Consider the following 15,419-nt stretch of genomic DNA (forward strand, 5'->3'; position numbering starts at 1 on the left):
GCACAGTGGTCAAGTAGAAGCTCACAGGTGCTCTGTACATTCTAGTAAAAATGTTACTGCAAACTGCTGTATTGCTGTTTTAATCTTCCTGTTGCTCTTGCTGCATTTCTGTTTTATTAGTGCAGAGAGTCAAAAGCCGTGAGCTGGATTCAAACTCGTGACGTCACAAACACAGTGTATGCTCATTCCCCTGCTGAGCCAGCAGGATGCCTCAGGCCGCTGTACTTTTTCCATGACAATATTGTGGAGGGGTTCAGGAGGGAAGGGAGACTGAATCTGTTCCAGCAGGAAGCACTTCACCGACTACGCTGACTTGTTATGACTTACTGGGGCCTTGCATGGAAGACAATTTTAAGTGCACGAGTTCAGATTTACTTCAATTAAAATGAATGGTTCAATCCAAATATTCACTGTGATGACATTCGATGTTCTAAATTGTCTAGAAAGCCTTACTTTGTTATCATAATTCATTAACATTTGTCCCTTCAGGTCTGGTCAGCCTCTCCTCTTCCAAGGTTCCTGTTCTTGTGTGTGTCATTTATATTATTCTCATGTGTGGTTTATGTTGTCAATTGAGGCAGGTCAGAATTACTTGCTTGCAAAAAAGTGAAATTACAACCGTCAAGGTTGAAACTCACCCTGATATCAGAGGTTAAGGAGGCCGGATGCCGTTCTTTCTTGCCATTCTTCTGCTTCTTCTGAAAGACAGTCAAGGTTACAGAAGAGCAAATGTAACATCATCTTTGGACAAGCAATATCATATTTGAATGAGACAAGCATAAAAGTTTTCAGACTTCACAAACACTAAAAACTAATCACAAGTTCTGTCCTTGTCTTTGCCGCTGATAACAACCTGCTTTCATGCAGCTAATCTCCTGCATCACTCTGTTGTGTGATATGCAGAAAGAACCTAAGGTAAACTCAGTGGTGTTTGTAAGGGAGTTCTCTCTCACACTCCCAAGTGATCATTATTTGATCTTGTTTAGTTCATTATTCATCTTGAGGGAGCCGGTGGTGACTTGTGGATAAATGCCATATGAAAGGCATTGTGCGCTGAGGATGCATCCTCACTTTCATCCTGGCTCCCAAAACAGATCAATTAGTAAAACTAAACAGTAAATTATTAATCACATTGCTTTGTGTCCCCGTTCCATCACCGGAAGAAAACAGTTCATTAGAGAGGGAGAGGGAAGCAGGGGTGTAAGGGGAGGGGAGGGGAGGGGGGGCAGCGTGATTGAGAGGGGCTTTAAACCGAGCTGATGCTGTGTGAACATTTGAAGGAAAAAAAAGGGAAGAATTATCAAGCATGTCCATCATTCCAGGTAACTTCCAAACCACCCCCCCGTCCTCCCGTCCCCCCGGCCCCCCTCCTAAAATGACGTGCACTCATAAAATGGGGTCAAGCAGTGGAGGAGTTCAATGTCACAGCCATCATATACATTGCCCGTTGGGGTGCGTGTGATTAAAATAACACACAGGGATGTTTCATGTCATGGTGAGCAATCAGACCATATTTGCAAAAAATATTCAGATCAGATGAATTTTAATGAGGTGTACACTCGAGGGGGATACCGCTGCCAGAGCGCAGGGGATAGAAGGTGGAAGCAAGCCCATCCCCTTATTTGCCAGAAGATAGCAAGGTACATAAACTTTTTTTTTTCTTTCTCTCTCCCTCTACTCTTAGATGAAAAAAAGAGAGACAGATCCAAATTCAGGGGTCCACTTGGTGTTCAGATTGTTCTGCTGTTCTGAGTAGGGCAATTTGAATAAATTATTCCAAATAAAAAAAGAAATCGCTCAGTGGGGTTCATTTTGTGAGAAATTATATTTTCGCAGGAAAGGTTAATTTTGAAGGGAGCTTGAATGACTGAGAACCGGTGGGGGGGCTGCAGCAGGAGAGAAGGTAGGAGAGAGAGAGAGAGAGAGAGAGAGAGAGTGAGAGTGAGTGAGTGAGAGAGAGAGAGAGAGAGAGAGAGGAATAAGCAGGGATAGAAAGAGAAATGGGGGGGGGGGGGGGGGGGGGGGGCAGGAAAACCGTGCGGCACAAGGAGTATTGGACGTCGAGGACGAGAAGGGGGTGAGATAGGGATGGAGGGAGGAAGCAAAAGAGGGAGGCAGTTATTAAAAGCGATTGCATTGCCTCCTGGATGTCTCAGGAGAGCAGAATCAGTGGAGATGTTAAACCTTGCTTGACACCCCAGTTGGATAATTGTGGGTGTGGGAGCTAATCAGCGGAAGATGTCTCCTCAATTTAAATCTTGTCAGTTAGTGAAGATTAGGCCCTCCTGTCCCGGCCACCATTAGCTTTGTTGCATGTCAATGCGCCGGTGAGGGCGTCCGCCTGGTCCGGCTGCAAGGGTAAAAAAAAAAAGGCGAGCGTGATGGAAACCAGCAGATTTATTCCAACTAAAACCAGTATGGCATTTTCAAGAAAACCCATATGAGAGGAGGGAAAAGGGAATTTATGCAGCCTTTTTGAAAATGCATTTGTTACTACTGACCTAACAGGGGGACCCTGTGGAATAAAAAATGTAGTGCAGGGATGTGCTCCAGATTTTTCTGCAAGAAAAACATTGGCGCTGTAGTTAAATAAAATGTTGTACACAAACTACAGGCCAGGGAAGCAAATTAGTGAGTGTTTTTTAAAAGTACATAAAATTAAGGGGATTTATAATTTCAGTAATGCGCAGACCAACCGAAGTCATAAAATGCATGACCAGGCTGTCCCTGCACACATGCTGTATGCTCTGTTGCTCTGAAACGTTGGGTTATGGACTAAATTTCGGTTGAAGGAAATCATAGGATCCTGATGTTAAGGCTAATAAATGACTAATAATCTGTGACAGTGTGCTCTCATTAACAGGAATGTGGGGGTATCATTTTAACCCTGGCTAAAAGGAACCAAGGGTGGAGGTTGCTAATTCAAAAAATGCACTGTAGTCAATTTTACAGCTCAAGTCTGGCTGGCTGCAGGCCACAGGCTTTGCATCCCCCTCCTCCATGGTAAATATTTGTAACAGATTTTTCCTGCAGGACAATGGCCCCTTTCACTAAGCAGGTCCCATAACCTGGGAGTGAATGCAAGGTCAGGGCAAATAAACAAGGCGGCCGTGCCAAGCTGAGCGGCTCCACCGATTCCCGGGTCGGGCCTGCCGCATACCGGGGCCCTCCGCTCTCTCCTCCACCACCACCCAAGTCTGAGTGTTGACAGATGTTTCAGGCCCAGCTTAAAAAGGAAAAGGGGCTCAGAGAGAAAGAAAACGAAGGAGGTTTACTCTCCCTCGTTCACATTTTTGCATCTTTTCCTTCTTACTTCATTCCAAGTAAGATTGGGTTTTACCAACGCAGCCTTGGCAGCTTCAATCACCTACCGCCTCAAAAAAAGAAACAAGAAAATGATTCTGAACTGCCTCTGTATAGCGCCAGCATGATTCATAGCAAGCATGTGTGTAACCTGTGAACCAGGTTATAATTAACAGCTGCATAGCCCCTGCAGTCAGGGGTCAAGAATCCCTTAATGTGTGTGTTTAAATGGGCAGGAGATTCAAAATAGAAAATGAAACTATTTTCTACAATTAGTGGTGTTGTCTACAGGTGTGTATGTGTCTGTAAATGCACACATACACACAGACCAATGTTTTCCAATACTAGCCAAAAATCCTGATGTTTCAATAGCACCAACCCCCAGACCACTTCAGTTCTGTCAAAGCAGTTAATATCAGCAGCCTCAAAGAGCGAGCCGCCGCCGGCTACCGCAAGATGTAACGAGTTCAAGACCCAAGGCAGCAGACGGTAAACAGTTGTTACCGGCTGTTTTTTTTTTTTTGTGGCTCCCAGACAAAGCCTCTCTGTGTGAGAAACAACAGCTACAGCTGGGCCGAGCAGAGTGAGACATCGATCCATAAGCTCGTTCCTTTACACCCCTCCGAGCACTCGCCTGGCAGGCAGGCAGGCAGGAGCAGCAGTGCATGCCATAGCTGGGCATCGCTCTGCAAAAATATCCTTCTAACAGCTCATTTAATCTGGTGCTCTGTTCAGTCTTTATACTTAAAAAGAAAGAAGGAGGAAAACAGAAAAAAGGAGGAAAAAATATATCAGCAGTCAATAACGTGGTGTTTAATTTGAATTCAGGTAAAACTGCATTGGAAATGATTAAAAATAATTAATGGCAATTTCAGCTATTGCCTGACAGCTTTACGGTGTTGCAGTAAAAGAAAATGCATCTCTTAAAAGCTGACAAAGAAAAAGATATCAGTGGTGATCTCCTTCCAAGCAGTGGCAGTTGACAAAATAAAACTATCTTTAAAAATGCATTCATATATGGAGTTTCCTCTTGAAATCACATTGGCCAAGAAAGGCCCAGTTAAAAGTATCAAAGAAAGGAGACAAGAGACTGGCGTTTAATCTAATCTACGTTCTAATAGTTGGGGAGCCATTAATTATTGATAAGGCCGGCAATTGATTGGTTAATAAGATAATGTAATTGAGAAATGAAAATCATCAGAGTTGAGTGTGTGTGTCGGCTCCAATCTGAGCCGCATGGGGGGCGGGGGGTTGGAGGGGGTTGTCTTAGGGGATTGCCCCTACATAGGCTTCCATCATTACTGCCACACTATAAAAGCAGAGTGGTGATTAAAAGGACTTGATTGATTTGACTCTCATTGGGATAAGTTGTCCTCGTTCCGTCAGTGGGCTCTGCCTGCAAAAAAAAAAAAAGAAAAAAAAAAGAAAGAAACAGAAAAGAAAAAAAGAAAACTGTGTGTATGATGTCTGTGCTATAAAAATGTACCCGGTGTGTTGATGCATAAAATCAAACATAATATTGAAGTAAATGTGTATGTAAATTTGAGCAAATTTATTATTATGTAAATCTGTGAATTAACAAAAATGCGAACAAATAAATAAATGCCTGTAAATCTTTATATTACATTTAAATTCAAAATATAGGCGTGCATTTGTTAATATCTAGATGTATTTGAGCATGTGTGTGTCTGGACTTGCAGCCCAGAACGAGGACGTACTGCGGTGCATGTGAGTGTGTGTGCATGTGTGTGACTGTGTATCCATGTCGTCAAGAGGTGGCCCCACTCCCCCAGTTTTCACTCGCCTTTTGTCTGCACTCTGTACTGTACTATGCTGCTCAAACACACACACACACACACACACACACACACGGAGCTCCAACCCACCCTGAGAGACGGAGACAGACCCTGCCGCCTGACACAAAAGCTATTGATTTTACTATCTGCTGCAATGAATGATCTTCCTTAGCCAATTTCTGAATTTAAAAATGAGTTCAATACTAATAACGATAGTGGAAGGATTCTTTAAACTGTTCGAGTTGAGAAAGGGGAAATTGAGAGAGGAGAAAAGAGAAGGAGGAAGAGAGTTGGAGGAGAGGAGGAAGGAAGTGAAGATTTGTGTGTGTTTGGCTTTGGAAAAAGAGAGGATATGATTTCTCGCCACGGGTGAGATTAAATAAAGATGACACCAATGGTTTTAACAGTCTAAATTACTACCCTCAAATACAATTACTCCTATTTGGCTTTCCTCACTGGGCTGAGAATGGAATAAGTCAGTGCTGGGATTTGTCCTTTTTTCAATATATACTTTTAACAACTCCCAACTTTTATATGAACAGTTTTCATCCACCTATTTTCATGCACCGCTCTTCTGCTTTTTATGATGCAATTTTCAATGTGCAGCATTCTTGCGAGCTTGCTCCTTTAATCCATTCATATATTTCATGCGCCATAAAGACGCAACTAGTTCAGTTTCTATTTTGCGTCTAACAAATCTTCCATAAAGTAAAAAAACAGGCATATAAATATTTAACACTTCCTCTGTTTAGATGGGGGGAAAAGCAATTTATGTCAAATTAAACAACAGACATGAGGAGCTGCTCAACAGGAGAGCCGAGCAGACTGGGACATTTCTTCTAATATTTCATTTCTGGATGAACATTATTTTCCTGCTTATTCAGAAAACTGCCATAAAACATGTTCAAAAGCCATGTTAAACCATGCATACGTTGATCCTGCAGTAAAAAGTGTGTGCGTGAGTTCTAAAAATAAAGAGAATGATGTGTGTAAGCATGTAAAGTTTGTTCATGTGACATTATATATGAGTTTGTATATGTCCCTTGCATTTTGGGCAGGCAGATGGTGGCTTGGCGAGGTGATGTGTGTTAATCAGAAGCCCCCCCCATTCCCCTTTTGAGGTGTTAATTCAACCCCCCCGCCCGCTACAGAGAGGTGTAGATTAATAGATAAGGGAGGTCTGAGTGAGGGTCAGCACGAAACGGCCCTGGCTGTGTTCGCCTGCTTGTCAGACACCTGCCTGGATTAAGCCGCTGGCTTCTCTCTCCGTTGTGCGCAGGTGAGAGGTCAACCATTTACCCAGTTCATTGGTCTCTCGTTCAGTTTTTCAAGGTGGGGTGGATCTGCATAAAGACTCTAACATCTGTATGCTTCGCAGGGTTCGTCTGCACGGGGGGTCCTGCACCGTGAGGTGGAGAAGCGGACAGGCGATGCAGGATCTGCCGCAGAGGATTACTGTAAATATGCTCTGAGACTCAGGAGGAGATGAGGAGTGGTTACAATGCTGGAAGTGCAGCAAATTTATTTTTTTATTTAATTAATTCTTGTTCAAATCTGATTCCAGCTGTACGGCAGCATCAACCTTAACACGGGGGGGGGGGCATTTCCTTCTTTTCAGGAATTTTCTTGGAGTAAAGGACAAGAAGATGCTCGGCAAACAGGAAAAAAAAAATAATAAAAGGTGGGGGGTAAAGCGGGTTGTGGGGGAAGGAGAAAAACGCATGAAACATGAAACTCTGCAAATTTGACTTATAACAAGCAAAATTACACCCTGCTGTCATTTAAATTATGGCTGTCCTCTATAAAGGTGTCTTTTAGGTGCATTAATTGAATTCGGCACTATTTCCCAATAATAATCTGTAAAGTTCAGCCGTCCATCCTTCATGAGATCCCTGCCGCGTACCAGAGGAGTATCTATTTCAGTGGCTTAATTTATTTTCATGATTCGCCGATAATGACGGCCATGCAGGCTGTACATCAGAATTAACCTTCATTTCACTGAGGTATATTACGATGACAGTCCCCGACACATTTCACCTACACAAAGGGCATTCTCTCCCTCTCTCCCTCACACTCTCACTTTCTCCCCCTGCCTCCTCTGTCTCTGCCCCTGCTGTATAATCATCCTCGGCAGACCAAGATTGTTTGATAGCCGATTAATTTTCATAGGAAATCAAGTGGCCAGCTCTTTCTCTCTATCGCTCTTTCTTTATTTCTCCCTCTTATGCGCCCCCCCCCCCAACCCATCTCCCACCCCTTCCAAACACATTCGCACGCTTCTCTGCAACAATGGCGAACAGCTTGTGCTTGGTGACTTTTCCTGTCAATTAGGTGTTTTATTTAATCTCATCTAACTTTTTTCTCTAATAAATTGCATCCCCGCCCCACCCCCTCTCCGTTTCTGATATCTCCAGCATGGTGGTTAATTTATTTTGGACGATGCAGACGTAACAAAAGTGCTGTAAATTAATCAGGGGACATCAAGCGAAAGGGGGTCCTTCACTCGCTCTTCGTCTCTAATTTCTATGCAAACCATTAAGTGTCAGATATAGATTCCACCATTTGCTATGGTCTCAGTCAAAAGATTTCATTAGGGACCTGACGTCACATTTTGAAGGCAGCGCCGGATCATTTCTGTCCTATTTTCTCCCTCATGAGCTCTTTGTTCTTCGCCCCTCTGTAGGATTCTGCCACTAAAAAGGCCCCTATGCAAATGACAATAATAGATTTCGCTAAGCGCCGCCGCAACGGCATGATAGCCTATTTAGAGAGAAACCAAAGAAACATTCAATTTGAGGCATTAACCACAGCACATGCAAAGGTTGCCAAAAAAGTGATTAAGAAATTACAGAATTGGTCCTCTGTGCTTGAAGTTCCCTCTTTTTTTTTTCCTCCCTCTCTCATTGACATGACATCAGTAATGAGGAGGGCTGGTAATTAGAATATTCTGGAGAGGTGAGCCCTGCTTGAGCTGGCAGCCAGAGGACTGAGCTCTCTCTCTCTCTCTCTCTCTCTCTCTCTGTCTGTCTTTTCTGTATTATTTCTTTCCTCTGTCATAAGGGCCTGGGCACCGAACAGACAGAAAAACAGCTGTCTGATGACCAGACTCTTTATGGATGTCTCTCACTCTTCTTTGTGTGAGTGTGTGTGTCTCACAGACGAGCTGTTCGGAGCCCCTCTGCCAGCAAATAAATATAATCAATCTCCCATTTACATACAAATAGGCTTCTCCCCTTCATCCTAATAATCTGCCCGGCATCCTCACAGAGGGAAAATAATATTCACTCCACATGGCAATTTCGTATTTATCATTAGATGGCTTTATTGATTGTTTTTTTTCTTTTTTTTCCTTCTCAGATAAATTTTTTTTCCACTTCATTTTATTAGGGAGATATTGGAGGCATGTAAGGCTGACATGGCACATATGCTTCATTATTTCCTGCCCAGGGATGATTATAGTTATTGACACTGTCACGTCTTCCCCCTCATCATCAGTTATCAGTGCTTACCGCACAGAGATCCAGGAAGCAGCGTACGGGGGTTTGTGGGGTTGTGTGTGGGGGGCACAGGCGTTCAGAGCATTATCATGGGCGTTTAATGGGTGTAAACTGCAGGGGTGCAGGCACGTCTGTGGCTGCGTGTCGCTAATGTGGCTCATTCCACTTTGTGTCATGTCGATGATGGGGGGGAGGCTGAGGACGCTGAGGCCCTGACTGAGTGTCAATCCCACTTTGGACAAACAACCCTTCTGTCAGTGTGATTACCAGCACCAGGGGCATCCAACATATCCATCATACACGCAGAGAAAGAAAAGAGAAGAAACAAAGACAGGTGTCGAGCCTGTGAAAGTTAATAAATGCTAATTACTTATTGCTATCTAATTAAAACTTGTCTAAGTGGGAAAATCTAGATAGAATCGGAAAGGAGAATGCTGACAGGATTATGATCTTATCTTGTCTCTGTTATAAAATAAAAGATCTTAAAGGGACACTTTGACATTTAGGTACAAAGTGTGTTTTTTCCCCTCTTTAACACAATTTTTTTCCCATACTGACCATCAGACATTGTTACATTTTCTCACTCTGACAAACATTTGATTGATTTGACATCTGATTTTAAAAAAATAAATAAATAAAAAAAATTCAAGTATCTACATGCATATAGAAGGCAGGGGTACTCTCACTCTCCTTGCAGTCAAAAATAAACCATTGCATTGTTCTCTGCAGTATGGTGACAAACATCATCACAACATATCCTGTATAATAAAACAACTGCTGTTAACCAGCTGTGGTAATGAGCGAATTAGCTGCCACAGCTATTCTTGGGGACTGCCATCAATAACAACATCTGTTAGCCAAGTTGATCTTTGGAACACAACTTGTCACATAATTAACTTGTCACTCGTTAGTGTGATTACTTTCACAAATAGGCCTCCTACACTTGGCTGGATCATGCACCCTCCTTATTTTCACAAGCAGTACAAGAAAGAGTGGTGGTGTTGCTCGAGTTACAGTTTCCACAATCCCCACTCTGCCATGTTAATTAGGCATTAATGACCATTACTGACTCATTAGCAGACATCTGGGGATCGTTCAGAGCTGCACTGACCTCAAACGACTCAAATGTCATTCTATCAATGATGTTCAACCATCTGACTGTAACCAAATTGAAATTAGCTTTTGCTAGATTCAAAAATTTTTCTGAATAATTATTCTGCATGGCTTTAGTTTAAAACCATGAACTACATCAACCCTCATGCTTCTTCAAAACATTGTTCAGTTGAGGTATTGTTTTTAGTGAGCTCAGAGAGCTTGCCTCAACAAAGATCCTGTGTTTTGCTTCACGGCATTTGCTCAGGGAAATGTGTTCAGGTCTGGAGCATGAGTAAATAATGAAAACATTTTTTTGAGATATTCAAAATGACATCCTTGAAAGCAGCAAACTCTGCGGATGAAAAATGAAGCCAACATAGAAAACTAACAACTGTAGTTCCTTGAATGGCCACTTGAGGATGGTGCCAAAAGAGAGTCATTTCTCTTAAAACACTGAATTTATCTTCACTTTCGCAGTGTATTTTGAAGTAGACAAAATACATGGTGACATGTTATTGTAATTCTCTCTTAAATGATCAATAAATTTAGGAGAAATGTATTTTACTTCATGAACATACAGAAAATACACTCCAGGATAACAGAGTGTCCTTAACCAGCTTGGTAACTTTGAGCAAGGTAGCCAGGTTTCAGTCACCGGCTTGCCTCATCTCCACACTTGCACCACCTGTTTGCCCATTTTTGGATTAGCTGGGAGTTAGGTCAAGTCAGGCAAAGATAAGACTGACGCAGCTAAAACTGCTCACAATGACCTCCACATACGGCTCTTCAGAAACCCATGGGTGACGTCAAGGTTGCTCTTTCTGCCATTTATTATACAGTCTATGGCTCCTTTCTAAGAATGGGCTCTACTTCAAAACTGATCGTGTAATCATGAGTTCCCTTCGAGATGAAAAAAGCAGTTTGATCAGTATCTAAGTCGTTCCAGCATGCGTGCCGACTAAAACAAAGACACAGCGGTGAAACACTGAGTGAAGGGTGCGGTAAAAGATCATCAACAGGCGCTGACAAAGTGGTGCAATTAAGATGAATCGGGATCTGACAAAATGTTTGTCTGAGGTGTAAACACACAAGTCAACAGTGCTGAAGATGTAACAGGAGAAACAGCAGAAATAGATCACAGCATTTAACAGCTTGTCATAATCAAACAAGATCATTAAAAATGTAGAATTTCCACGGGAGATTAGACTCCTGTTTCTCGGAGGGAAACTGGGCGTTTGTGTTGACGGGGGGAACAAACAAGCTGTTTCTTTTTTTTTGCAATTTGACTTAATTTCCTCTGTGGTGATGCAGGGGACGAAAACATGTTGAACATTTCACCCTGGAGGCCAATTCTAAACAGTGAATAAATACTATCATTGCTGCAGCCTGATGTTCTTTGACACACTAACGAACTGCTGATAAAAACACTTAAAAGAAGAACAAGGAGATACACAATTCAAACCAAAAAAAAAAAAAGAAAAAAGAAAAAAAAGTCATGCTTCTGAGTGTCTGTGATGGTGTGTGTGATGGCGTAAGTGTTGATAATTTACCTGCTCACCAAGGGCCACGATCACCTTCTGCAATTCCCCACCTGGCAGACACACACAAAAAAAGCAAATGAACATAAACTGTCATTTAGGAATTATGATGGGACACTGTGCTGCAAAATACGTATGTTCTTTGAAGTCCTTATTTCAGCAAAATTATACACACACACACACACAGACTATATATATTATAAAAAACTTTATATCTAATTAAAATGATAACTGCATTCTCATTTTTCAAACTCTCATATCCTGAGGGCCAATTGGGATGAGTGCTTTTTTTCCCCCCATGCAGCTGCAGCTTCCCTCTCTTTCTCTACCAGTCTCACCCTCTCTCTCTCTCCCTCTCTGTCTATCCCTCTCTCCCTTCACTCCACTGTGGCTCAGTGAACTGCTCCTACAGCAATATCCCATCATTACCATCTCCCCAGCTGAGCTTCAGCCAGCCATTATCATGCGGCATTATTAATCTTCTTGTCTTATCAACTTGCAAATCACAAACCATTGAGCCTTATGGCACGGTTTGGGGTGCGCCGTTATTCATTTTGTAGGTCTACCTAGCCTCCGAGTCTTTCTAATCACCTGACGATTGTCACTCTCTCACTGTTGCCCTGCCCTTCTTCTGGCCCCGGTGCTCTTGTAGCACTGGAAAGGATCCAAGTGTTTCACTCCATCTTCTAACTCAGACTGTCTCTCTCTCACCCAAACCTACAATGGCTCTACGCCTCCTCTTTCAACCATTCACACACACAGACTCTGCCTTTTACGTATCTCGCTGTCTCGGACAAACAGATGCCTGCTGGGTATCAAACCTCAGTATTTTTTCATACTGATACATAATGTATCTGTAGCAGTCTAGAGCAAAATGTTCCCAACCTCTTTTGTAAGTTGTACCCCCACAGCTTCATCTGATGAATTCAAGTACCATCACCATCAATATAACCACTTCAAATTTGTTTACTTGAATTCATTTCAAGCTGGACGTTATTTAAATAATAATCTTAATAATAAAAGTTGATATAACAGCACATGTTACAAGATTTTTGCAAATGAAGAAGTTTGCAGACAAATTTTTATGTTCACTTTTGCTTTGGTTGGAAATTTTCTGAAGTAGGCCTAAATAATAATTTTGCCTTTTTCAACACTGTTCTCAATTTAGTCAAAAAACATTCAAAATTAGACATAAAATCTGAAACAAAAAGATTGTTGTGGGTGAGTACTGATTCACTGAAACAATAATCAGCCGGGAAATCTAACTTTTAAGAATACTTCTATTTTACCTAATTATTTCCTTCAAATGCTACTCCTTCTTCCACTCAACTACATTTATCCTGTGGTTACTGTACACACCTGTACTTCATATAAAAACCACTACTACTACTATCAGTTTCTGAACTCTAAAAAGTTCACAGTTTTAGTCTGAATGAAGTAACACCAAAACAGTTACAATTAGTTAAAATCAGCTCCACTTGCAGCAGGTGAAACATTAAAATGCTGCATACATTTTAATGCATCAGTAATAATAATAATAATCCAAGTTCCATCTACCCATCATTATAATGTATAACAGCACTGAAAGGTGCCATTTTGCATAATGAACACTCTTTGACACTTTAAGTACATTTTCCTGACAAGATTTTTTTTACTTAACATTTTTAATGCAGAAATTTTACTTGTAATTGAATAATCTGAAACTTCTTACACCAGTGACCTGCTCCACATTGCGCCACCGTTACTCCCCTTTGTGTCAATCTACATTTTCACATATTATCCAATTCATTTTCTTTTGTCTATATCTACCTCTCTTCTCTTATATCGCTCTCTAAAATAAAAAAAAGACAATTTTTTAAACAGAATGCATCTTCACAAAACGCACGTTTGGTCCTGGTGCTGACAGGAGTCGACAGCGAGGAGGATAAATTTTATTAACAGGCAAGTATTAACAAGCGTCTGCCCAGAACTGACCCTTCTCCCTGACACATACGTCCACAATGTTTCTGTCATCTCCCCCTCTCTCGCTCTCCCTGCTGATATTAGTATTCCAGGGAGGAACAGAGCTGAGTAGAGAGGCGAAGAGAGGGAAAGTTTCTTTAAAGACACACCATTGACCCCTGATTCTTGCTCTCGCTCGAGCCTGCTTTTCTTCGGGGCTAAAATATTCACCGTCGAAAACGCGGCGTGGCTATGGCTGTGTTACTTGAGGAAAAATGTGTATAAGAAAATTGCAAGGAAAGTGTGTTCCAGTGTATGTGTATCTGAATTAGCATTTCCTTTGAAAACTTCACATGATAAATCACAGTTTTTCACCCCCACAGCTCATTAAGCAGCATACAACAGGTACCAGGCATGAAATATTTAGCAGAAGACAAAGTGTTTCATGTGCTCCTATGGACCCAGCTATTACCCGGGCCTTTGGCATAACATCCGCTAAAAACAGCCCACCCTTTGATCTTCATTAATATCGTTTGGTTAAATATTTCAAATATGCTTTCATATGTTTGATTAACATCTTTCAGAATTATTCAGTAAAACAGAGATTAGCTCTGAATTTTCAACTTCTAATGATGAAATTGCGATTACCCACCTGTCACTATGAATCAATGAAGTTCAGGGGTTAAATTTTATTTGATCAGTAATACATGGCAATTGATACTGGACAGTTCATGAAACTTCATGGGCAAACTTCCCCCATGCATTCAAATATATGCTTATAAGCCCTGAGAATTAATATTCACGTTGGGGTGTATTTTAGAGCACATTTCTGAGCACTGCGTGCTCAACATTGTAATTTCCAAGCTTATCTAATCAATTCTGCAAGCTCCATCGGCCTCATATCAGGCCTCATGAAAGAAATCAGCTCAGTAGCACCTTCAGAACACTTATAAATAATGAAAAACAGCTTTTAAAAAGAAAGAAGCGCTTAAGGAAAAAAAATGTTGATTAGAAAAGTGCCTTTTATCCGTGCCTTCAAATCTTTCACATTCCAAAGATGCAGAGGACTCCGGGCAAAGCACGACGAATAAAGTACCCCTATCTGACCAGGGAAAAAAAAAGAAGTATTAATTTTTGAGATAAAAAGTGCTGACAGCACAGAATGAGCCAGGTGGTATTTGGATATGAGCGGTGAAGATGAGATGAGAGCCCAGAAGATCACTTTCATCTTGTGTATAGAGCTGTCCTTGAAAACTTTACTGAACTCTGTGCTGTCTAGAGAGCAGCATGTTGCTTGTCTTGGCATTAACATCAACAGTCATTTATCTTTCTCTGTTTGCCGAGTTTGTATGTGAAACCCTAACATGTCAAAACCAGAGGTTGACCCAGGTGGTGTGGGTCAGTAGATTCACCAGATGAGGACCGAGTCGTCATTTACAAGCAGAGGGCATACGTGCAGCTCTATTGTCATGACAGGGTAAAGGAAGTGAAACATGGGAACAAAGGAAATGGATGAGGATGGAAAAGGATAAAAAAGAAAACTTTTACATGGTTAACAGCATGTGTCCCATTTTGTCATGCTGGTGCTATGCAGGGGTAGGCGGAGGGTGGGCAGGGTGAGTGAAAATACAGAGTTTTTATGCCCATCTATAAATTAGGAGTGGTGGGTTGATGAGCAGTGAAGGAGACTCGTGTCTTGCTCAGAGACAGAGAGAGGGGGAGAGAGAAAGACACTATAGCAGACAGATGATACATATCGCACGCGTGCGCGCGCACACACACACACACACACACACACACACAAAATGATACACTGAGGTCTTGATGACAGTTATCCTGTAAGGCTGTTATGGAAAAGATTGCTGGGCAAGACACGCACGCACACACACACACACACACACACACACACACACACACACACACACACACACACACACACACAGGCACTGAGGTCCTTGTGCATCTCCTCCGGTGAGGATTTGCATTCTGCTCCTGGCAGGTCGACCGACAAATTGCCCAGGCAGCCGCGGGAGACGGAGGCTCTGGCTGAGGGGAGAGACTCTGCTCAGAAAGCGCCTCATCTGTCTGATACTCTCTGTGGAGCCACTCCTGCATCACACCTCACTTCCAGAAGCAAGGCTGATAGGAGAGGACAGGCAAGGACTGTCTTTTGGAGACCGGAAGGCCTGGCGGCCATGGCCGGACCTTCAATCCCTGGGGCCAGGAGGGGCTCGGAGGCCAGTGTCCCC

General features: G+C 42.2%; 1 protein-coding gene across 1 annotated transcript in view; it reads right to left on the minus strand.

The window, feature by feature from the left end:
• Positions 1-637: 637 nt before the first annotated feature.
• Positions 638-15,419, minus strand: part of mdfic (MyoD family inhibitor domain containing) — a 112,973-nt gene continuing 98,191 nt past the window's right edge. The window contains exons 6-7 of the mRNA XM_046379332.1: positions 11,242-11,282; positions 638-698 (exon numbers count right to left, since the gene is read on the minus strand). Of these exons, the coding sequence (XP_046235288.1) occupies positions 11,262-11,282 (21 nt within the window). The 3' untranslated portion in view covers positions 638-698; positions 11,242-11,261. The remainder of the gene's footprint in view (positions 699-11,241; positions 11,283-15,419) is intronic.

Source organism: Scatophagus argus, chromosome 22 (genome assembly GCF_020382885.2).
Source record: "Scatophagus argus isolate fScaArg1 chromosome 22, fScaArg1.pri, whole genome shotgun sequence".
NCBI classification, from domain to species: Eukaryota; Metazoa; Chordata; class Actinopteri; family Scatophagidae; genus Scatophagus; species Scatophagus argus.